Source organism: Diospyros lotus, chromosome 7 (genome assembly GCF_014633365.1).
Source record: "Diospyros lotus cultivar Yz01 chromosome 7, ASM1463336v1, whole genome shotgun sequence".
Classification (NCBI taxonomy): domain Eukaryota; kingdom Viridiplantae; phylum Streptophyta; class Magnoliopsida; order Ericales; family Ebenaceae; genus Diospyros; species Diospyros lotus.
This window is the reverse complement of record NC_068344.1, coordinates 9,174,753-9,199,502: the sequence shown is the minus strand read 5'-3', so window position 1 is coordinate 9,199,502 and position 24,750 is coordinate 9,174,753. Positions and strand designations below refer to the sequence as shown.

Here is a 24,750-nt window from a genome sequence, read left to right as displayed (position 1 = left end):
TGAATGGACAGAACTACCTCCAATGGTTCCAATCCGTCATGATGTTCATCTGCGGAAAAGGGAAGGATGACTACCTAATTGGAGCCAAAAGGAAACTAGGGGAGGAAGACCCAAAGTTCTAGATGTGGAAATCTGAAAATAACATGGTAATGTCTTGGCTTATTAACTCCATGATTAAATGAAATTGGTGAGAATTTTTTGTTATATGACACTACATAAGAGTTAGGAGAGATGCCAGATGAGTGGAGGAAGAGTACTTTGGTTCCTATATACAAGAACAAAGGAGATGTTCAAAACTGTGAAAATTATAGAGGAATTAAGTTAATGAGTCATACCATGAAACTCTAGGAGAGAGTAATAGAGCAGAGGGTCAGAAAGGAAACAAATGTGTCAGAAAATCAGTTTGGTTTCATGCCTGGTAGGTCAACAATGGAAGCTATATATTTACTGAGGCGTCTAATGGAAAGGTATCGAGATCATCAGAAGGACCTACATATGGTGTTTATAGATCTAGAAAATGCCTATGATAGGGTCCCTAGAGAAGTATTATGGAGGGTTTTAGAGAAGAAATGAGTCAAAATAGCCTATATACAAGCCCTTAAGGACATGTATCATGGTGTAGAGACAAGGGTCAGAACATGCGGAGGGGATACTGAACCATTTACAACTACAATAGGACTGCATCAAGGTTCTGCACTAAGTCCATACTTATTTGCCCTAGTAATGGATGAACTCACTAAAGATATTCAGACAGATGTGCCATGGTGTATGCTATTTGCAGACGACATAGTGTTGGTGGATGAAACAAAAGAAGGAGTGAACACTAAGCTTGAGTTGTGGAGAAACAATTTAGAATCTAAGGGATTTAAATTAAGTAGAAAGAAAACAGAATATATGGAATGCAAATTTAGTAAAAATGCAAGAGTGGATGATGTTATAATAAAATTAGAAGACCAAATCTTACAAAGAAAAGACCATTTTCAATATTTGGGATCAGTGATTCAAAAAGATGGAGAAATCCACGAGGATGTCGCACATAGAATTAAGGCAGGTTGGCTAAAATGGAGAAATGCATCGGGGGTGTTATGTGATGGTAAAATCCCATTAAAATTGAAAGAAAAATTTTATAGGACAGCTATAAGACCAGTCTTGCTGTATGGCTCAAAATATTGGGCAGTCAAATACCAGCATGAGCAAAAGACGAGTGTAGCGGAGATGAGGATGTTAAGATGGATGTGCGGACATACAAGAAAGGATAAAATTAGAAATGAAGTTATTCGTAATAAGGTAGGAGTAGTGCCAATCGAGGAGAAGATGAGAGAGACTAGACTAAGATGGTTTGGTCATGTGAGAAGGAGACTAAGAGACGCTCCTGTGAGGAGAGTTGATGAAATGGAACAATTAGTCACAAAAAGAGATAGAGGTAGACCTAAGAAGACTTTGGGAGAGACATTAAAATTTGATATGAAATATATGGATCTAAATGAGGATATGACAAAAGATAGAAATACATGGAAGTCTAGAATTCATGTAGCCGATCCCACATAGTGGGATAAAGGCTGGATATGTTGTTGTTGTTGTTATGACACTACACAAGATATCTGGACAGTTGCTAAGGAGGCTTACTCACATGTTGAAAATACTTCGGAGTTGTTTGAGATTGAAAGCATGCTTGATGATCTGCAGTAAGGACAATCCCATGTTACCCAGTACTTTAATTCACTTAACAAGTACTGGCTTCAATTGGATAAGTGTGATACAATCCAATGGAAGCGTTCGGAAGATTCAACCAAATACAAATCGATTGTTGAAAAAAAGAGATTATTCAAGTTCTTTATAGGTTTGAACAAAAACCTAGATGGAGTGAGAGGGAGATTCTACGTGCAAAACCCTTACCAAGCATTCGGGAGGCCTTTTCTGAAGTACATTGAGAGGAAAGCAGGGTGAAGATAATGCTGAAAACAACCACTCCAAGTTTTGAAAATTCAGCCCTAACCACTCAAGGCACTCAAGAACCAACCAAACCAAAAAAAGGGGCGTCCTTGGCGTGATCACTGTCATAAAACAGGTCATACAAGGGATACCTTCTGGAAATACACAGCAAACCAGAAAATTAGAAACCGACTCATGAAAGGAAACGTCGAGGCAATATAGCCTCTATGGAGGAGACCACTACAGCCTCAGGACTAAATTTTTTCAGCAAGGAACATATGGAATGGCTGGACAAAATGTTTGGCCAATCACAAACCATTCAACCTTTAGTAGTTGCCTCTGGTTCCATAGCCCACAAAGGTATTTTCCTAAGTGCTTTCACTGCTAAACGTGAATTATCAATTGTGTGGATTATCGACTCAAGGGCATCTGACCACATGATTGGAAATATCAAGCTGTTGACAAGCTTTAAACCCTGTGATGAAAATTGGACTGTTAAGATTGCAGATGGTTCCCTATCAAGGGTAGTAGGGACAGGTTCTATAGCTCTATTAAAGGATCTTACCCTAAAATCTATTCTCTTGGTTTCTAATTTAGACTACAATCTATTGTCAATCAGTAAACTCACTACTGATTATAATTGTGTGGCCAAGTTCTCAACTAATTTGTGTGAATTTCAGGATTGGACATTGGGGAAGATGATTGGCAGTGTTGAGGCATGTTCGGCACTATCTCCTTGGAAAGAATGACCTCCAAAGCAAACAAGTTCATCCCAATAGCTCCTTCTCCACAGAATGTTCTGTTTGTCCTTCTAATTTTCATTCTGATAATAATGGTGCAATTATGTTATGGCACTACAGGTTAGGACACCCCAATTTTGCCTGTCTTAAGAAATTGTTCCCTTCATTGTTTAAGAATAAAGATTCACATTTGTTTCAATGTGAAATCTGTCAATATTCTAAACATAGTTGGAACAGTTATCCTAGCCAAATTGACACAACATCCTATCATTTTTCTTTGATTCATAGTGATGTGCGGGGGACCTCTCGAGTAAAAAATGTTACTTGTTATCATTGGTTTATCTCTTTTATTGATGTTCATACACATCTTACTTGGGTGTTTCTTATGAAAGAAAAGTCTGAAGCCAGTCAAATTTTCTATAATTTTAATTCAATGATTCAAAGTTAATTTCATGCCAAGATTCAAATCTTAAGAACCGATAATACCAAGAAATACTTCAATTCAATCCTTGGAGACTATCTTTCAAATCGGGGCATTATTCATCAGAGCTCTTGTGTTGATACACGCTAACAAAACGAGGTTACTAAACGTAAGAATCGACGTCTATTAGAAGTGGCCAAATCACTCTTGTTTTCTTCTATTGTCCCTAAACACTTTTGATGTGAAGCTATTCTTACTACCACCTATCTCATCAATAGATTACCCTCACGAACTCTCAACCACCAAACACCAAGTCAGCTTCTTTTTCAATTTTTCCCACACTCTTGGGTTCTCTCACACATTCCTCTAAAGGTCTTTGGTTTGTTCTGCCTTTGTCCCATCACTAATTTCGTAGAAAGCTTGATCCTAAATCCATCAAATGCATTTTCCTTGGCTACTCTCTTCATAAAAAATGTTACAAATGTTATTCTCCCGAATATAAGCAGTTTTTCATTTCAATGGATGTAACTTTTTTTGAAAATCAGCCCTATTATCCCAAAACTACTATTCAGGGGGAGGACACTCTAGATAATCCTCAAGAATATCAGTTTTGGCACATTCTTTCCATTTCTAGTCCTTTCATCTCTATCAATAAATAGCAGCAGCAACAACTTGGTCCATGCAATCCAAGTTCACAACCATCACAACATCCAAATCCTTCCACCAGTCACCATCCTTCTCATCCCCATACCAATTAACTTCAAGTTTACCCTTAGAGGAAGCCTAATCAAGAAGGGATTGAACAACGAACATGTCTTAGGACTGACCAAGACATTGACCCGAATATGAGGGTAAGTGAAGGTAATTCCAATGATAAACCTATTGATGATGAACTTAATGGGCCCATAGCATTGAGAAAGGGTGTTAGATCATGCACACAACACCCAATTCAAAATTATATATCATATAAGGGTCTCTCACCTGGCTTCAGTGCATTTGTTTCAAGTATGAACAAGGTGCAGGTTCTTAACAATATTCAGTAAGACTTTCAACACCCAAGGTGGAAGAAAGTTGTTCTTGAGGAAATTCAAGACTTAGAGAAGAACGAGACTTGGGATATTACAGACTTACCATTTTGAAAAAATCCAGTGGGCTACAAATGGGTGTTTATAGTGAAATATAGAGAAGATGGGTAGATTGAAAGATATAAGGCCCAACTTGTGGAGAAAGGCTTCACACAATCTTATGGTATCGATTACAAAGAGACATTTGCCGTAGTGTCTAAGCTAAATACCATCAAAGTACTGCTTTCCCTAGCTGCAAATTTGGACTGGCCTATCCACCAATTAGATGTGAATAATGCATTTCTAAATGGAGAGCTAGAGAGGTTTACATGGACATTCCTCCTAGATTCGAAACTAACATTACAAAAAACAAGGTATGTAAACTAAAGAGATCATTTTATGGACTCAAACAGTTTCTTAGAGCCTGGTTCGAAAGATTCACAAAGGCAGTCACGAAGCATGGATATGGTCAATGCCAAGCAAATAACACCCTCTTTGTTAAACATTCCCCAGGAGGTAAAATTTCTATTCTTATTGTTTATGTGGACGATATCATTGTCATAGAAAATGATATTTTTGAAATAAGATGCCCTCAAAGAAGTTCTTGCTAAGGAGTTTCAGACTAAAGATTTGGGAAACCTAAGATATTTCATAGGCGTGGAAGTTGCAAGGTCAAAAGACGGAATTTCAGTCTCTGAAAGGAAGTATATCTTAGATCTCCTAAATGAAACAGGTATGTTGGGTTGCAAACTGACAAACACTCCTATGGAATCTACTACAAAGTTAGATATTGGCAAGGAAAGTATTCTAGTTGATAAAGGGAGATATTAACGATCGGTGGGAAAACTTGTATACCCATCACACACTAGACCAGATATAGAATTTTCTGTTAGTATTGTGAGTTAATTCATGAATGATCCTAAAAAAGAACACATGGAAACAATGTATTGCATTCTAAGGTATCTAAAGTTAACTCCAAGCAATGGTTGGATGTTCAGGAAAACAACAAACAGAGAGGTGGAAGAATATAGTGATGTTGATTGGGTTGACTCAATTCTTGATAGGAGGTCAACGTCTAGATATTGCTCATTTATGTGGGAAAATCTGGTCACTTGGTGCAGCAAAAAGTAGTCTGTGGTCTCTAAAAGCAATGATGAGGTTGAGTGGCTTAAGGATTTTTTGAAGGAATATGGTTGTGAAGATTACTACAAGACTTGAAAATGAATGTTGCTAGTCCAGTAAAGGTATTGTGTGACAATCAATCTGCTATCAGCATTGTTAAGAATTCAGATCATCACAATTGAACAAACCATGTGGAAATTGGCAGGCATTTCATCAAGGAGAAGTTGGAAGAAGGGATATTTCGACTTATCTATACACTTACCAACAGTTAAGTCGTAGATATTCTCGCTAAAGCCTTGCCGAAAAAAAATATTTGAAGATTTAAGCTGCAAGCTTGGTCTAAATAATATATTCAGCCTAACTTGAGGGGGAGTGTAGAGATTTTGAGAAGATTATCGGAAATCATAAAGATGGCAGATTGGATGTTTAAGTTTGAAAAAGAAAAGATAGGGTGGCTGAAAGAATTCAAGATTTAAATGAGGCAGCCTAGACGATAAGATAAGCTCCAAAATTCAAGGAAATGATAAAGCTTGAAAAAGGAAGATAATTCAACATTTCAAATATTAGTTACAATAGTTCAAATATCAGTTATGATTATCTAAATTTGAATTTATTTCTGATTTCGAGGAGATAGCATAGATATTTTGTACTTGTAAAAATACCCCTACTTGGATTCAATAAAGTTCAATAAGTTCTTCTCCCTAATATTTGCTGCAAAAATTAAGGCTCTAGAAATTCATTGCTGTGAAAAAATGAAATTTCTTTGTATTGATTTGCTAACTGTACGCGTAACATATATATATGTACAAGGAGGAGATCTTACCATATCACTAACTATAGAGACTTCCTAAGAATCTACAATCAATCTAATCAAGTAAACTTAGAAACTGAATTTTCCTGACTATACACTTCCTAACACAGAAGGATCCTTGGTATATTCTTGGGATTCTTGGGATATTCTGACACTTCCCCTCAAGCTGGGGAATATAGATTTATCATTCTCAGCTTGCCAACAATCTTTTGAAATATATGATTGGGTAGCCCTTTAGTGAGAACATTAGCAAGGTGGTCTTTGGATAGGACATATGGTGTGCAAATTAATCCACTATCGATCTTTTCTTTTATAAAGTGCCGATCTATTTTCACATATTTAGTCCGATCATGTTGAATAGAGTTGTGAGCAATGCTAATGGTTGACTTGTTATCACAATATAATCTCATAGGACCTTCCCGATCTTGTAGAATTATCTTGAGCCAAAGAAGCTCATAGATGCCCAGTGCCATGGACTTGAATTCAACCTCCATGCTTTACCTAGCCACAAATGGTTGTTCTTGCTCTTCCAAGTGACCAAATTTCCCCCAACAAAGGTGCAGTAATTAGAAGTTGATCTCCTATCAACGATAGAGCCTACATAATCGGTGTCTATGTATGCTTCAAGACTGAGGCTTGTACCCTTCTTGAAAAGGATCCCCTTACCCATATGTGTTTTCAAGTATCGAAGAATGCAATATACTGCATGAAGGTGTATCTTCTTGGAATTGTGCATGAACTGACTCACAACGTTGACCACATAGGCAATATCAAGTCGAGTGCATGATAGATAAATTAATTTCCCAACAAGCCTTTGGTACATTCCTCGATCTACTGGTTCATCATTTGTAGCTTCACTGAGCTTGTGGTCAACCTCAATAGGCGTATCCGCGGGCTTGCATCCTATCTATCCAGTCTCATTGAGTCGGTCGAGGTCATATTTTTGTTATGACATGAAGATTCCTTCTCTTGACCGCGCTACCTTTATTCCCAAGAAGTACCTTAATCACCCCAAATCCTTAATCTCAAATTCCTTAGATAGGCATTCCCTTAAGGCTTTTTCTTCCTTCTCATCATTATTGGTAACAACATCATCCACATAGACTAGAAGAATAGTCACTCCCCTTGACGTTGTGTGCTTCACAAACAAGGTGTGGTCCCCTTGAATTTGTCAATACCCCATTGCCAACTTTGCCTTTGTAAATCTCCAAACCAGGCCTTGGGAAACTGTTTCAATCCATAAACTGCCTTTCTGAGCCTATAAACCTTCCCTTTTGTGTCAGTGTCAAACCCCCAGGGGCAAACCATGTAAATTTCTTCATCAAGATCTCCATATAGGAAAGCGTTCTTCGCATTAAACTGGTACAAATTCCAGTCGAAATTAGCTGCCAATGATAGTAAGATCCTCATGGTATTCATCTTAGCTACCGGTACAAATGTGTCTTGATAATCAACACCATATGTCTAAGTGTACCCCTTTGCAACAAGACGAGCCTTGTATCTCTCCAAAGACCCATCTACCTTGTATTTCTCAAAAAACAACCATTTGCAGCCAACCAATTTTTTTCCTTTTGGTAGATCAACCACCTTCCACGTTTTGTTTTTTTCAGTGCATCCATTTCCACTTTCATGGCATGTCTCTACTCCTCACTATCTAGTGCCTCAAACATCGTTTGTGGTATCTTGATTGAGTTGAGATGGGTAAGGAAGCTTTTGTGTGAAGGTGACATTCTATCAAAAGTCACAAAATGGGACAAAGGGTGGCTTGTGCATTTTTGGGTGCCTTTTTTGAGGGCAATGGGGAGATCAAGATCATTTTCACTGCCAAGTGGCTCTAAAAAGGGCAAATCATGGTTAGGGTCAATAATATGTGGAGGAGAAGTACCAACCTCTATGTGTACCCAAAGGTTGGAATCTGGTTCGGACAGTTGAGTGTGCTTTCATGAGGCCATGATACTCTTTCTTCTTGAATAGACGGACTCAATAGGTGGCCTCTGTTCAGGTTTTAGGAGTGTTGGTGGAGGAGAATCAGACCCGAACTCAATTTGTGGTTCAATTGGAGAAATTGATGACTCAAGTTGTTGGGGAAGCGAACTGGGTAATGACAAGAAATTAATCCAATCGTGGTCTTTTGAGTGGTGGTGGCTCCCTCAAAAGACCACGATTGTCAAAGAATTGTTTGTGTTCAACAAAGGTAACATCAATCGAGACAAAGGTTTTCCGAGAAAGGGGGTGGTAGCACTTGTAACCCTTCTGAGTAGAGGAATACCCATTAAAGACACATTTGAGAGCTTGGTGGTCAAGTTTGCTCCGATTGTGGGAGTAAGATGGACAAACACAACACAACCAAAGACTCGAGTGGGTAGGATTGCGGAAGCAGTGAAATGGGGATAGAATTGTGAGAACACGTGCCAAGGACTCTAAAAGCCCAAAGTATGAGAGGGTGTGCGATTAATCAAATGGGCAACAATAAGAACAACTTCCCTCCATAGTTTGGGACTTTGTTTGAAACATTAGGGCACATGTAGTGGACAACAAATTGGCCATTATTCTGTTTTTCCATGCCATTTTGTTGGGGAGTATCGACACATGAAGACTCATTGATGATGCCTTCGATATGAAAGTAGGAGGATAAAGTTTGATTAAAATAATCTCATGCATTATCTGACCTTATCTTTTTGATTTTGACCCCAAATTGATTTTGAATCATATTGTGAAAGATCAGAAAAATAGTACTCACATCAGATTTTTCTCAAGGAGATAAACCCATGTCACATGTGAGCAATCATTGATAAAGGTGACAAACCAAGTAGCCCCAAAAATACTATGCACATGAGTGGGTCCCCAAATATCTGAATGAATTAGAAAGAAAGGCTTGGAACATCTTTTATTACTAAGAGGAAATGCACATGTTCGTGCTTGGCAAGCTCACAAGTATCACAATGCAGTGTGCTGACATCAACATTTTTAAACAAAGATGGAAACATGAGCTGAAGGACTTTGAATGAAGGATGACCTAAATGACGATGTTGCAGCCATAGTTGATTTAGAGTGGAACTGTTGGACAGCAACGAAGTGGAGCAGGGAGCCTGATGAAACCCACCGATTCTAGATAGTAGAGCTCATTGCTTTCCTTAGCACCCCCAATCGTCCTCTCCAAATTTCGGTCCTGAAAAACACAGCAGTGGGGAAGAAAGGTGAGGCTACAATTTGAGTCATAAAGCAGGAGGTGAACAGAGATGAGATTGGTGGTGAGTTTTGGAACATGCAAGACATTTTTTAAGGTGAATGAAGAACTAAGATAAATGTCACCTATCCTTGCCATGATAATGGAGGATCCATCAGCTGTGATAATTTTCTGAGAGCTGGAACAGGGGGTATAATTGGAGAAAGATCTTGAGGAAAAGGTCATATGATCAGTCGCTCTGAAGTCAATTATCCATGAAGCAGGTTGACTGTAATTTGAAGGCGAGAGATATACCAGATTGTGCAAATGAGCAGACACTGAGATTGGTGGATGATGTACCTAGAGTTTCAAGAAACGCTTTCAGCTTTTTGATATCCTGTTTATCAAGTCCCACTGTGCTGGACGATTCTTAGGATCCCAACTCCTCTTTTGATTGAGGCAGCTCCTTTGATTGGGACAGATTCACTTGCCCCCCTCCATTGTCTGCCATATCCACGATCAGCTTCCTGGGTTTGCCATGAAGCTTATAGCACTCATCCTTAACATGTCTCTTCTTCTTGCAGTAGTTGCGCACCAGATTATACCTGCTATTCTGCTTGGAATCAGGTTTCTTTACTCACTGGCAGCGAAGCACTTTGCTTGGCTGCTGAGTTATCCTTGTACTCCCTAGCAGCCAACACTGATCCTTCAACAACTTGGTCCTTGAGCATCCCATCCCTCCAACTCTCCTCTGCTCGAATATTAGCAATGGTCTCATTCAGTGATGGCAGTTCTTCCTTGCCAAAAATCTGAACCCAAGCCTGATCATATTTTGGCCAAAGTCCGGCTAAGAAATCATAGATGCGATCCTTTTCTATAAATTGCCACAGAGTAGCTGCATTATGTTGATCTTTCATTGGAAGGGATCGATAGTTATCCATCTCTTGCCATAGGTTGTTCAACATATTTGTATACTCGGTGACAAAAAGATTACCTTGCTTGGCAGCCATCAGTTTGACCTTGATTTCATAGATCTGGGCTGAATCATTTTTCTTGGAGCATGTTTGCTGGATGGTCTCCCAAATCTCCTTTTCCATGGATAAAAACATACACATATCACTGATTCCTGGCTCCATCGCATTCCACAGCCATGTTCGTCCCGTGCTGCAAACTTCGGATCATTGGATTTCGGTGCCGTACCAGGGAGATGGCTGAGCTTTACTTTCCCTTTGAGGAACATGCGAACCAGTTGACAACACTTCAGGTAGTTCCTCCCATTTAATCTGTAAGAGGAATGGAGATTTTGCAGCTCTCCGGATGGTGTATGGCTGATGGGCTCCTCGGTTAGGGCTGGGTTTGCAGGACTTCTGATGCCTGAGGTTGAATGATCAGACATGATTCCACAGGTAGGTTGATCGATTGGATCTAGCTAGGATAAGAATAGAATCTGCTGCTACAACAGCACAGGGCTGATGCTGAAACAGAGGGCCTCTCGTGACTGTAGTGACTGGTTGGATCAGGCTCAGACCGAGTCTGAGAACGTGACAGTGCCAGAACGGACTGTTGGTAGCAGTAGCTGTTGGGGCCGGCGGCGACTCTGTCGTTGCTGCTTCGGTCTAGACGAACTCAGCCAAATGGAGTATGCGAACCCTAAGAGGCTCCTTACTCTGAGGGTAGAACAACTGGCAATGAAGGCTGGAGATGAAGAACAGGCCAGAAAAGGAAGTCGAACTATCGCCCTAAGAACCGGGCTCTAATACCACGTGAAAAAATGAAATTTCTCTGTATTGATTTGCTAACTGTACATGCAACATATATATATACAAGGAGATCCAATCATATCACTAACTATAGAAACTTCCTAAGAATCTGCAATCAATCTAATCAAGTAAACTTAGAAACTGAATTTTCCTAACTATACACTTCCTAACACAGAAGCATCCTTGGGATGTTCTTGGGATTCTTGTGATATTTTGACAATTGCCATTGATCAGAAATCCCCTTTGCGATTTCATAGTTGAGGACGTTTCTTCATCATTATAGAATGAGCATAGGGATACAGGGATTGCTCTCTCTCTCTCTCTCTCTTAAAGGTTGAAATCTCATGGTAGTGCCAGTCTCTGGTGGATATCTCTTGGTTGATTGGAAGGCTGGGGCTAGGTGTGTTTTGAGTTAGAAGGTTGGTCAACTGAGAAGGGAAGTTTCTAGTAGTTGGTTTGGACTTTTCTGGGTGTCATGAGGCTGATTCATATATCAGAGTTGGTCCTCAGTTACTGTGAAGATGAATATTCTGAGTTTGTTATTCAAAAGGTTTGCCTAAGGAGTAAGGGTCATTTCTGGAAAGTCTTTCTGCATGCTGCAACAAAGCCATCTTGATCTAAACATCATGTTGAGATCCTACCAAGCAAGGGAAACAATTTTCCTGACTTAAGAGTTGGGTTTGTAGATACTAGTGTGTAACGGCCCGCCTCTCGGAGCCCCGCTAGCATAGAGTATCCGTGAGAGGGTCATCAATAGGATGTTATACAGCCCGCCTCTCGGAGCCCCGCTAGCATAGAGTATCCGTGAGAGGGTCATCAATAGGATGACATAGAACAATTCCCCCCCCCCCCCCCCCCCCCCCCCAAGCATCTAGCAAAGAAACTACAACATACATCATTTCATAGCCATCCTTACATAACTTACCTCACGGTTACACAAATTAGGTCCCCATGTTGCCTCATATAGCATATAACAAACCAGGACTACATAACACGTATCATTCTTGAAAACAAAAGTGCCTTAACCTGACAAAACAAAAACTACACCTAGGACCCTATCTTCGGAGAGCTCTGCACATGATACTATGACCTGAAAGACTGATCCCAGCACTAGCAAGCGAACCTGCCAACTCAGGTGTTCCCCTTACCTGGAATGATGGAAAGCTAGGATGAGTCGCAAGACTCAGCAAGTATATTCAAGAACGAAGGCTGGTAAAGCTTAAGGAGAATATCCTGGTACAACCCGCACATCACATGCCCAAGACATACACATGCACAACATGAATCACAAGACAAAGAATAACCGCATAAATAGACATGTACATAATGGTACTTGGGGCCCACATAAAAGACATCGGCACCCAAGTCCCTAACAAACCTGTCGCTGCTATGAACTGACAAGCGTAAATACTCAGTGCTCCAACGTTGAATCCAAAGCTTCCCCGGGTCTGTCCCTCCGCCCGTGAATCACGTACGTAGATCTTCATATCCAATCAGTCTTTCCTTAGGACCTTCCCGAGCTAATCTGAAGTCTTCCCTCGGGTTTCCCTCGAGCTAGTCTAAAAACCCAGTCGAAGCTCCCCCAAGTCGGTACTCCCATCACCTGGCCCGGCATAAAAGTAACAATAGTAATAATAGTAACCGTGTGTAATAGGACCATGCAATGCACAAATAAGAATGCAATGGCGTAATAAGCATAAACGTGATACAAGGCCTCCATAAGCCAGGCCATGCTTCGCCCATATAGTAAAACACACTCAATGCAGTGCTCATACAAGACACACTCTAGACACCCTAAAATGCCCATGCCCAAGCACTCACAGGATATGGCCCCCTACTGATGCAATTCTCAAATCCCGACACATATTGTCAACGTCAGACTGTAATTAAATAAATATTAAATTCACACACAAAAACCTAAGACACATAGCTGTCACCCAATCACCCATCTAGAACCTAACCCCACCAGGTGTGGCATTATTCCCATGGAATTGGGGCGATACAAAGCCCCGTGTCGATTAGCAAGAAATAACGCACAAATCATAAAAATGGTTGTCACGCATAGTTACATAATTTATGCGTGGAATTGGATCACGATAAAGGAAGGAATAAAATACGTAAAACAGCAAGGACTTGCGTAGAGATTAAAGGACACGAAGAGAGGGTTAGGAGCTTGCCTTTAAATGGTCGATTCTTGTCTTTCCCGCACTCCCACTGTAAAGTATTAAATTTGTAGAAAATAATAAAACCATGGCTCAAAATAATTAAATTTAACCGTGTAAAACTTATAATTTAAACATACGAAACTCCCAATAATTTTTCCTACTTACCTGGCTGCCTTAAGCACTAATTAAACCAGGATTTCCTCCAATTTTTCCTTATTTCTTGCCTCCCTCGCTGCTGCTTGCGCCCGTTTCTCTCTCCTTTTTGCCTCCCTTTCACTCACCAATTTTGTGGGCTTTATAGGGGGAAATTGGGCCACTGGAATGGCCAAAATTAGCTTAAAAAGGAAGCAAAACCGAGCAGCTTGACAGCCAAGGCGATTAGGTGGCCCAGCGTGTGCCACGTGGTGGCCCAACGTGTGCCACATGGTGCCTCCAACGGCTATCGTGCGGCCCCTCAAAACAGCACCTTCTTGGGTGCCCTTATGCTGAAAAAAATCCAGCAGAATCCCCCCCCCCCCTCGCGCCGGGTGTGCAAGCCTCGAACCCTCGACCCCCACCTTCACACGCGCACGTGTGACCGCCTGCTCTAGCTGCCTCCTCACATATTTAACGTGCACAATTAATTTTAAGGTGAATCTCAACCCAGTTCCAGAATTCTCACTTAAACCCGAAATTTCTGGAATCTAGCACATACACCCCAAATTAATAATTGCACTTATACCCCGATTTTACCAAATACTTACCCATTTCCTTAAATCAATATAAATTAATATTCTCCCTCAAATCCTCAAATACCGGAATTAATAATTATTATTTATTCCCAAAATTCCGAGATGTTATATGGTGTCTCTATACTTCTTTGAATTCTTGTTTGGTGGGGACTTTCCTGGGTTGGGGGACGTTTCCTGCATGTAGCAAAGGAGAGAGCTCCGCAATGAGTTTCCTACTTGAGTTGAGGGGGATGCTTTCCTAGAGCCTTAGTCTTTTGTTCATCATGTGGCATATTTTGCCCGAAAAGAATGTGAGAGGTATTAAGGGGCTGTGAATCAATTGTTGTCATATTAAGAGGAGAATTATCATCTCCCTCTTTTGTTGCTGAGGGAGGATACTTCTTTCCTGAGTGTTTTTTTTTTTTAATAACCTTCTGCTGAGTAGGTTTAGTCTATCTTTTGTTGTATTTATCCAAAAAAAAAAGAGGTAGGCATTACCAGTTCCATTACATTCAGTAGCAGGTTCATTAGCAGACTGGTTCTGAATTTAAGAAAGGTGGATGTTATCATTTAGTTTCATTGGTTCATGATACTACATTTTTGTTGAACTGGTTGTGAAATGTTCTTCTGATATTTGTAGGAGGATGATAGTACCCTTCTTCGTTTCTTACAATGCAAGTTTGGGAAAGGAGGACCTAGTAGCCCTGAATTTTTCTATGATCCCAAGTATGCCCTGCGCCTTTGCCTTAAAGAAAAACGGATGCGGGCTTGTGTTCATATATATAGCATGATGTCTATGCATGAAGAAGCAGTTGCTCTTGCCCTTCAGGTAATATAGTTCTAAAACCATGTTGATCGTGTTTTTTGCTTCTCTGAGTTTCCTTGTTTCTTATTCTCACCCCCAGCTTATGTACATGGGTCACTTCAGAATTAGTACCAATTTTACTCATATTTTGGTTTTTTTACTAATTCATACTGTGGGTTTATTATAAATAATAGCACTCCTTGTTATTGGCTAAAAATCACGTGGCCATGTGACTCTTGGTATGTGAATCATAGAATTTCTTGGTATGTGGAAAAGATTATTTTTGGAATGTATGCATTTATTTTTAATGGCTTACACAATAGGGCATTGGAATAAACATGTCCTGCTGGGCCTTCATAACTAATATTAATAGTGTTATGTGTTGGTTTCCCTGTTTTTTCTAAAACCACATTCAATAGTGAGTGAGTTTTTCATTGTATTTGGTGAGAGAGTTCCTATTTTACTTTTGCAGTAATGCCCTCTTCTGAAAATGGAAGAATGAGAAAAACAAATTCGAAATTTACAAAGTTGTTGGGTTTGGGTTTTTTGGTGGAATGCATGACTTGATATGTTGTCCTTGTTTATTTTAGACGGACTAGCTCTTTAGAGTGTTGATAGAGATGATAGGAATGTAAGGAACATGGATATATCATAACACACCAAGGACATCATGGCACCATGATTTTTGAAAAATATTAGGACTGAACAAAACATAGACATGCCAAATAATAAATTATATATTCTACATGTATATATGAAATCATTCATTTTCTTTATATATAGGAAATAAGTTTGCTTTAACATTCTTAATATATATTTTAGAGAAATCTTTTAAAGAATATTTAACAAATTGGAACTCAAAACTCCTTAAATTCGAAAGTCTAGAGGAAGGATTATTTATATCTATATGATTTTTCATTATAATTGATTTTAATTTATTTTTTAAACATATAATGTGGTCTTAATTTGTTTAAGTGATGGGCATGCAAGATAGTGGGATAAAGGCTGGATATGTTGTTGTTGTTGTTGTTGTTATGGGCATGCAAGATCCTACTATGAAAATGATGTCCATAAAGTGTCCTACAGGTGTTTGGGGTCAAAGAAATTACAAAATAATGACCTATGTAGACCAAAAAGAACCGATTTGGATGCTGGTTATTGACATGACATGGACATGCCAACATGTTAAACATAGAAAAGATTAGGGTAGGACACAACATGGATGTGTCACATAATAAACTGCACGTCTTTTATTTAAACATGAAAATAGTCCATAGTATACATACATGACAGGAAATGATTGTGACTAAACATTGTTAATATATGATAGAAAAACAATTCTTAATATATATTCTGTAAAATTCTACTCATCAAAAGTTTTGAAAGTCAAAGCTCTTAAAATTTAAAAGTTATGAAGGAGAGAGGACTAGTAAACTAAACCTACATTGATTCTATTTGTAATTGGTTTTTGACTTATTCTTTTGCACACTGATATTGCAATTCGTTGTTTAGTAACAGACATGCAAGATCTTGCGATGGGCATGGGTGTCCCCTTAGTGTCCATACAGTGCAAGATAGTAAAAAAAATTAAAAAATAGAATAACACATATGCTTGGATGAGTATCCAACATGTACTTGCAAGTTTCTTAGCATTTGGATGAGTGCCCAACATACATTTGGAAGTGCCCAACAAGTGTCTACACCACATTCATAAAGTGTTCATGCTTTTTAGGAACGGTTCTTTTACATATAGAATTTGCTATATTTATTTTACCATCAATAAAGCATTTGCTACTATTTATTTGCAGAGGTGCACTGAGGCCTCAAAAGAGAGCCCCAGGGTAGTGAAAGATGGAAGAGAGTGCCTCCTAAATCTGTTCTTTATTTTTCTTATCTTTCCATCACTAAGTGGTCCTAATCAATGTTTTATCTCATTTTCATGGTGAAGGTAGATTGTACCATTTCTCTCAACTTATTCTAGATTTAGGATTTGACTTATGTTCGATTACATGAGAATAATTTGCTTCTTAGTATTCTATATTTAGGAATTATGACTTATGGTTGACTACATAAGAATAATTTGCCTTTGGTGCATAATTCTTGATGGGCAGAATTGTAAACTAGAGATTGAAAAGTTTTGCTACCTTTTCTACTATTGCAATTTTCTAATATGTTTTACTGAGTTAATGGAATAGAGTAGAAAGATTTATTTGTATATGTTTTTTTTCTAATTCATTAATTGATGCTCAATATGTCAAATTTCACCTCTATATTTGTAGTAAAGATTTCAAATTGCTATCAGATTTTAGGATAAAAAATGTATACCTATCACATGCATATTGCTTGAGGGAAGCTTGTGGTTTATTTTGTCTCTGCACATAGGCACTACCATGCCTCCTGAATGCTCCTTGAGCATTTAATATTTCAAGATGAGATCATATCTTCATGAAAAAACTCTCTACCTTTGGAAGTAGAACTTTTGAAATCTAATTCACCCCTGTTTTGTAGATTTATCAACAAATGGTTAATTGTTTTCTTGCTGAATAGGGATCAGTGATAGAATTCCATTAAACACTGTCTTCCTCTTAAAATTATTAATGATCTTTTGTGCCAAAACACAGTAATGGTTCCAGAAGTCTTGTCTGCTATTGTTGCATGAAGTTCTTTTTTTGGTTGACTAGGTTGATCCAGAACTTGCTAAGGCTGAAGCCGACAAGGTTGAAGATGATGAAGACTTGAGGAAGAAGCTCTGGCTTATGGTTGCCAAACATGTTGTTGAACAAGAAAAGGGAACTAAAAGGGAAAATATTCGAAAAGCAATAGCATTTCTTAAGGAAACTGATGGATTGTTAAAGATTGAGGATATTTTGCCATTCTTTCCTGACTTTGTCCTAATTGATGACTTCAAGGTAACCTTTATAATCTTAATGTTTCAGTTATCTATGGGCTAGCGTTTTGTTAGTGAAGGAAACTGATACTGAAGTTTATCTCGCAAAACAAAGAAAGAAAGAAAGAGGAGACTGATACAACATAATGGCTATATTCTATTTTCTTCTTTTTCTTCTTCTTCTTCTTCTTCCACTTATTTTGGTCTCTGTTCCTTTCAGTGGTGCTTAGTGCCTCTTTGGTTGCAATGAGTCCCCAGTAGAGATGCTGGATGACTGAATTCTGAATGGTGTTTCTAGGTTTCTAGAGTGAACCAATTGAATTGTCCAACAAAAGGATTTTGGTTTTCAAGTTGTAAATTCTGTTTTGGTTTAAACTGCTTGCAGCTTTCATGGTTTAGCTCTTAGTCCCATACTGGTCTAGAGAGATGTGATTGTTGTTACATGGACTCCTATAAGCTGAATCATTTGTGGGAGTACTTGTGTTGATTTCTTTTTCATCTTCATTGGAGTATCGGAGGCTAATCTTAGCCTAATAATACATGGATGTAATTATTGTTGATTTCTTTTTCATCTTCACTACCAGCTTTCTGTTGTGGATGTTGTTATCTTTTACCCTGATAATACATGGATGTGATTTCACTAAAAGAGGAACAGAGTGATCAGTGTCTTCAGCCGCTAACTAAATGTTTTAATATGCTTGCAGGAGGCAATTTGCACATCATTAGAGGATTACAACAAGCAAATCGAACAACTAAAAGAGGAGATGAATGATGCAACACACGGTGCAGATAATATTAGAAATGATATCAATGCTCTTGCTCAACGATATGCTGTCATCAATCGTGATGAGGACTGTGGGGTAATGTTATTTGTGATGTATTTGCCATAGGTTTTTTTCTTGTAAGGATTTCCCATTCAACAAGCCAACAATGACAAGACAACAACAATCAAAAACCTTAATCCCACCAGGTGGGATGGGTTACATAAATTCTAGATCTCTAGCCAGCTCTATCCATAGCCGTATCGTCTATAAGGCCATTATATTCTGTCATGTTTATTGGTTTCCCACCAACTTTTATTTTGTCTCACCATCCCTCTTTACTACAAACTTCCTCCATTTCATCTAGTCGCCTTGCAGGCATCTATCGATGGTCTTCTCATATGTCCAAACCATCTTAATCATGACTCTTGCATCTTATCTTCAATAAGCACCATTCCAACCTTATTATGTATGATGTTCTTTCTTATTTTGACTTTTCTTGTGGCCTCACATCTATACTAACATTCTCTTACTAGCTATACTCATATTTTGGACATGTTAGTGCTTAACTACCCAACATTCTAAGCCCTACAACAAAAATTATATTTTAGCTGTCTGATAAAACTTTTCTTTTACCTTTAAAGGGATTGCACAATTACATAAAATGTTGGATGCAGTGCTCCATTTCAACCATTCTGCCTTAATTATATGAGTAATATCTTCTAAAAGATGATCTTGTGATTGTCTGTTAAAACTTTTCATTTTCCTTTAAAGGGATTACACAATTACATAACAATGTTGGATGCGCTTCTCCATTTCTATCATCCTGCCTTGATCTTATGAGTAATATCTTCTATAATCTCCTATTTTTTCAACAATTAATCCAGGATATCAGAATTGATCTTTTTTAAGTTGATCTTCAAGCCACAATAATTACATCAACATTTCTAATGTTGATGATATTCTTACTATTCATTGTTCCCAAGCATGGATAAGGGAGGAGGGAGGGTTAAGTAGTCTATAGCCAGTGTAAAATTTGTTGAATACAGTAGCAAACTATTTACCATGGATTTTTTTTTATATCGTGATTATTTACCATTGACCCTTGTTTTTACCATATAATGGCAAAATATAGTCTGTGACCTGTTCCCCTGATGGCTGATTTGCTGTGTATCTGGAATCTGTTTTCCTCTTGTGACTTTCAGGTCTGTCAGAAAAAGATCCTAACTGCGGGTTGGGACCAAAGGATGGCTAGAGGTTATGCTCCAGTTGGTGCAATGGCCCCTTTCTATGTATTTCCATGTGGACACACATTTCACGCACAATGCCTGATTGCCCATGTCACAAGGTGTACGGACCATACTCAAGTAAGTTGACAATGAGTCATTCATTTATATATCTGGAAATTATTTTATGCTGCTGCTTTAAGAAGTATGTAGGATTACTACTGAAGCACATGCCTCCTTAGTATTTTTGTCTGTTCGCAAAGCAGAATCCATTGTTACCCTCCTTTTACCCCTCAGAAGTACCATTCTTGATAGCATTCTTTCATCAGTTTTTTTATGTTAGACAAATGTATTTATGAGGACATAGATTTACATATATCTCTATTGGAAACCGCAGACAGTAGTGGACTTGACAATATGAGGTATTGGGGTCCTTGCTACATTTATACCTCTATACAAATCCACTACTTACTACCTTTTCCAGTGTAGATGTTCCAGATGTTTCGAAAAATTAGTTTGGTTTCATATCTGGTAGGTCAACAATGAAAGTTATATACCTACTGAAGCGCCTAATAGAAAGGTATCGGGATCATCAAAAAAACCTGCATATGGTATTTATAAATCTAGAAAAGACCTATGATAGGGTCCTTAGAGAAGTATTATGGAGGGTTTTAGAGAAGAAAGGAATCCGAATAGCCTATATACAAGCCCTTAAGGACATGTATCACAGTGCAGAGACAAGGGTCAAAACATACGGAGGGGATACTGAATAGTTTAAAATTACAATAGGACTGCATCAAGGTTCTACACTAAGTCCATATTTATTTGCTTTAGTAATGGATGAACTCACTAAATACATTCAAATAGAGGTGTCATGGTGTATGTTATTTGCAGATGACATAGTGTTGGTGGATGAAACAAAAGAGGGAGTGAACACTAAACTTTAGTTGTGGAGAAACAATTTAGAATCTAAGGAATTTAAATTAAGTAGAAGGAAAACATAATATATGGAATGTAAATTTAGTAAGAATGCAAGAGTGGAGGATGTTATAATAAAATTGAAAGACCAAATCATACAAAGAAAAGACCATTTTTGATATTTGGGATCAGTGATTCAAAATGATGGAGAAATTCGCGAGGATGTCATGCATAAAATTAAGGCAAGTTGGCTAAAATGGAGAAATGCATCGGGAATGTTATGTGATAGTAAAATCCCATTAAAATTGAAAGAAAAATTCTATAGGAACAGCTATAAGATCAATTTTGTTGTATGGCTCAGAATGTTGGACAATCAAATACCAGCATAAGCAAAAGACGAGCATAGCGAAGATGAGGATGACAAGATGGATGTGCGGTCATACAAGAAAAGATAAAATTAGAAATGAGGTTATTCGTAATAAGCTAAGAGTAGTGTCAATCGATGAGAAGATGAGAGAGACTAGACTAAGATGGTTTGGTTATGTGAGAAGAAGACGAAGAGATGCTCCTCTGAGGAGAGTTGATGAAATGGAACAATTAGTTAAAAAAAGAGGAAGAGGCAGATATAAGAAGATTTTGGGAGAGACATTAAAGCTTGATATAAAGTGTGTGGGTCTCGATGAAGATATGAGAAAATATATAAATACATGGAAGTCTAGAATTTATGTAGCCGATCTCACATAGTGGGATAAAGGCTGGATATATTATTCTTCTTATTGTTACTGATCTCACATAATGAGATAAAGACTGGATATATTGTTCTTCTTATTGTTTGGGGGGGGGGGGGGGGGGGGGGGGTTGGATTCACTAAAGCGACATTGGGGCATACACCCGTTCTTCTTATTGTTGTTGGGGGGGGGGGGGGGGGGGGGCGGGGGTGGTGTTGGATTCACTAAAGCGACATTGGGGCATACACCTGTTGCTTTGGAAACGTTGCAAATATTTTTATTCATTTCTTTCCATCTTCACAGTGTTCCTATACAAGCGATAAGAATATTGTTACTAATTCTGGCAATTTGTTGTCAGATGATAAAGACAACTGCATATGAGAGTGAATTGTGTAAAATTACAATTGAGTCCGTACTACAGTTATAATTGTTGCCCTCTGTATGGACAATTAACACTGGCAGAAAGGTGATCCTTAAGTATGTAAAGCTATGACAATTTTACTGTTATTCTCTCTCATCATGTAAGCGAGTTTTGTTTTCACCCTCAAAATCATGAAAAAGTTGGTCTGGAAGGTCCACCATTAGCCCACCACATGTATTGTTTTGCACCAATAATGAACTTCTTATCTAAGTGCTGCACTTAAGCTGATTTAAGCAGATTTAGTTATGTCCTTTATTAATTAAAAAAAATATTGTAGATATTTAGAAACCTAATAACAATTCCTGGATGTGAGGTTACTGGAAAGGATTTAATTTATAATCATCGACAATCAATCCATATGGCACTACGGTTGGTGCTTGTGGTTCATGTCAGAGATAAATGACCAAACTATCTTAATTCTAACTGTGCATATATGGAACATACAACAGATTCTTACAGTGAGTAGCAATATTTCAGAAGCAAAATCTCTTTTGCTTATTTTTTCTCTCATCGTTTCTTCAAATGGACCGTTTGCAGGCAGAATATATACTGGATTTGCAGAGGCAACTAACATTATTGGGAGGTGAATTCAAGGATTCAAATGCTGCCTTAAATGTGGAAGAATCCATAACTACCATGACACGTACAGATAAGGTTGGTGGTATATAGCTTTTATAAGCAACTCAAAATTGATGATGAAGAAAGCATGGAAATGCTATTTGGCCCATTCTTTCATGTTCACATACGGCCATGTCTCATGCATTTCTTAGCCCTTCAAATGTGTCAAATTTAATGTACATAGTATAAAGAGTCGATAAATCCCATGGAGTAAATGTCTTCCATTTTCACGGTAACACCTTTGGTGCTTTTGCCATGTTCCTGATGCAAATGATGTCATTTTATTTTTCTCCAATTTGTCCTAGAATATGCTCATTTTCCTCTTCTAACCAGTTCTGGAATCATGCTTCTAGGCCAGTAAATTGGACAGACTTACTAAACGTTTACATGCATACTACTTGCAGATACGATCACAACTGGACGATGCCATAGCTAGCGAATGCCCATTTTGCGGTGAGTTGATGATTCGGGAGATCTCCTTGCCGTTTATCCTCCCTGATGAAGCGTATGAGGCTACCACTTGGGAGATAAAACCACAAAATGTTGGAACCCAGAAGAGCATCTCTTTGGTAGTATGATTGAAGAATGAAGCCTCCATACAGGCTTCCCTTCACCCATATCCATGCCTGGTTTGTTGAAGCCTTTTCTTGTATCGTTGTTTAGCTTTGTGACCCTTCTTCTCTAATGGTGTGGTTTCCTTAAATTACAATTATGTCATACAAAATGCATATGTTCGTTTATATATATATATATATATATATATGAGTGGAAAATAGTAGTGAGTGAGTTATTGTACTTAAGCAAAGAAGGAATGCAAGTTGTTTAACTGTTGTTATTGCTTTAAAATATTTTATTATATCAACTCATATTTTAGTGTTTCCCTTTCATATATATATCTTATAAACCGTATGTGTTTGTATGGCAGCCTCAATCCATTCTTTACTTGAATGAATTAGATAACTTATTGTGATATAGAACTTCACAAATTTAGTCCTTAGATTATTCTTTTTGGTACATACAAAATTATAGAAAATGTCCACACACTAAGAGATATGGGAAGATTTGAACCCACCCATAAGGTCATACTTATCATCGTGGTGGTGGGTGGGTCATCGCTTGAGCTACCTTTGGAAACATAGTCCTTGAGCTCTTGCATAAAATCACTACTGCTTTCAAATTTTTCATTCCATTCCAAAAAATTAGAATGAAAGATGGAAGTTGTGTTTGTTTTCAAAATTTTGGCAATAATTTTAGACGTGGGATGAATTTAAAAGCTATTATATTTTCATTTCGAAACTTTTTACCTCACCTCAAAAGTCCACCAATATAATATAGGCTCTCTTCTTCCACCCCCACTCCTAACCTAAGCTTCTGTTGTTGTAAGTCGGCATCCAGCAACAACTTTGGTGCACAACGAGAGAACTCCAAATATTGCTGGCGGCTGCAATAGTCCCAAAGTTGAGCAATTTCAATGATTCATTGACTAAATCCAGGGCTATGTCCATTCCAAAAACAACCAGATCCAGTGAGTTTCAGCTTGGACAATAGATCCAGTCACCCTGTAGTTGGTGTCTGACGTCTGCTTCTTGCTCATGACGTTTTCATCAACGAGTAACTCTAGTAGTAGCACGAGCATCAGATTTAGCAAGATGAGATCCACAACATATCTGACCTTTTATGTGACTGCCTGTGACCTTTTATGCTTCAAGGACTCCTCAACCAGATCTGGTGACCTTAAGCTCTTTACCAGCAAGTTTCAAGCAAAGGACGCAGTACATCTGATGACCCTCCCTCCCTCGGCATCTATTGCTCGCTACAATGTGCAGATTCGACGACTCTCCTGACAATGTATGGATCCGACAACTGGAAAGTTTTGCAAGAGAGACAACTAATCACAGCAAACTCTTAGTGACCCATAGTGAGTCCAATCCTCTTTCAGCAAGTGCCCTCCTCACTACCAAATTTTTTTAGTAACCACCTTCTGACGACCAACACTCTTGTACTGTCATCCAAACGAAAATTTCACATACGTTAGAGCTACTAACACATTATAATGTTCTATCTATGCATTTTTCTTTTTTATCCTAATCATATGTAGTAGTGTGTTTAAATGAAAACTCTTATGCATTTTGGTATAGTTGATTGATGTTTGGTCTTGAGAATGAGGACGTAGTTGACGTTGAGGAGGGGAAAGTAAGCTCATGGGTGGATGATCGAGAGTAGTCACTTTTTACTTGCCTAATAGTAATGGAAGCCCAGGTCACCAAAGGACAGTGACAGATGGGAAATTTTACTAACGCAGCATGGCATCGAATCCGGGAGGAAATGACTGAGAAAATCAGATCCATCCATTCCATACACCATAAAGCAAATAAAGAGCACAAGTATCTCTCTGTTACATATTAAGTGATGTGGTTATGATAAAAGAGCACAAGTATCTCTCAGGTAAAGATTAAGTAATTGGGTCATGATAAGTTGAGATGCATATCAGTATG

The 24,750-nt window shown here is 38.4% G+C and overlaps 1 protein-coding gene across 5 annotated transcripts in view; it reads left to right on the top strand.

Annotated features, from left to right (window-relative positions):
• LOC127806050 (vacuolar sorting protein 18) overlaps positions 1-23,133 on the top strand; it is a 105,019-nt gene extending 81,886 nt beyond the window's left edge. For all 5 annotated transcript variants that reach the window (XM_052343025.1, XM_052343026.1, XM_052343028.1 and 2 more), the window contains 6 exons: positions 14,532-14,720; positions 17,378-17,605; positions 18,288-18,443; positions 19,550-19,711; positions 22,175-22,291; positions 22,660-23,133. In XM_052343025.1, coding sequence (XP_052198985.1) covers positions 14,532-14,720; positions 17,378-17,605; positions 18,288-18,443; positions 19,550-19,711; positions 22,175-22,291; positions 22,660-22,833 — 1,026 coding nt within the window. In that variant the 3' untranslated portion in view covers positions 22,834-23,133. The remainder of the gene's footprint in view (positions 1-14,531; positions 14,721-17,377; positions 17,606-18,287; positions 18,444-19,549; positions 19,712-22,174; positions 22,292-22,659) is intronic.
• The last annotated feature ends 1,617 nt before the right edge of the window (positions 23,134-24,750 follow it).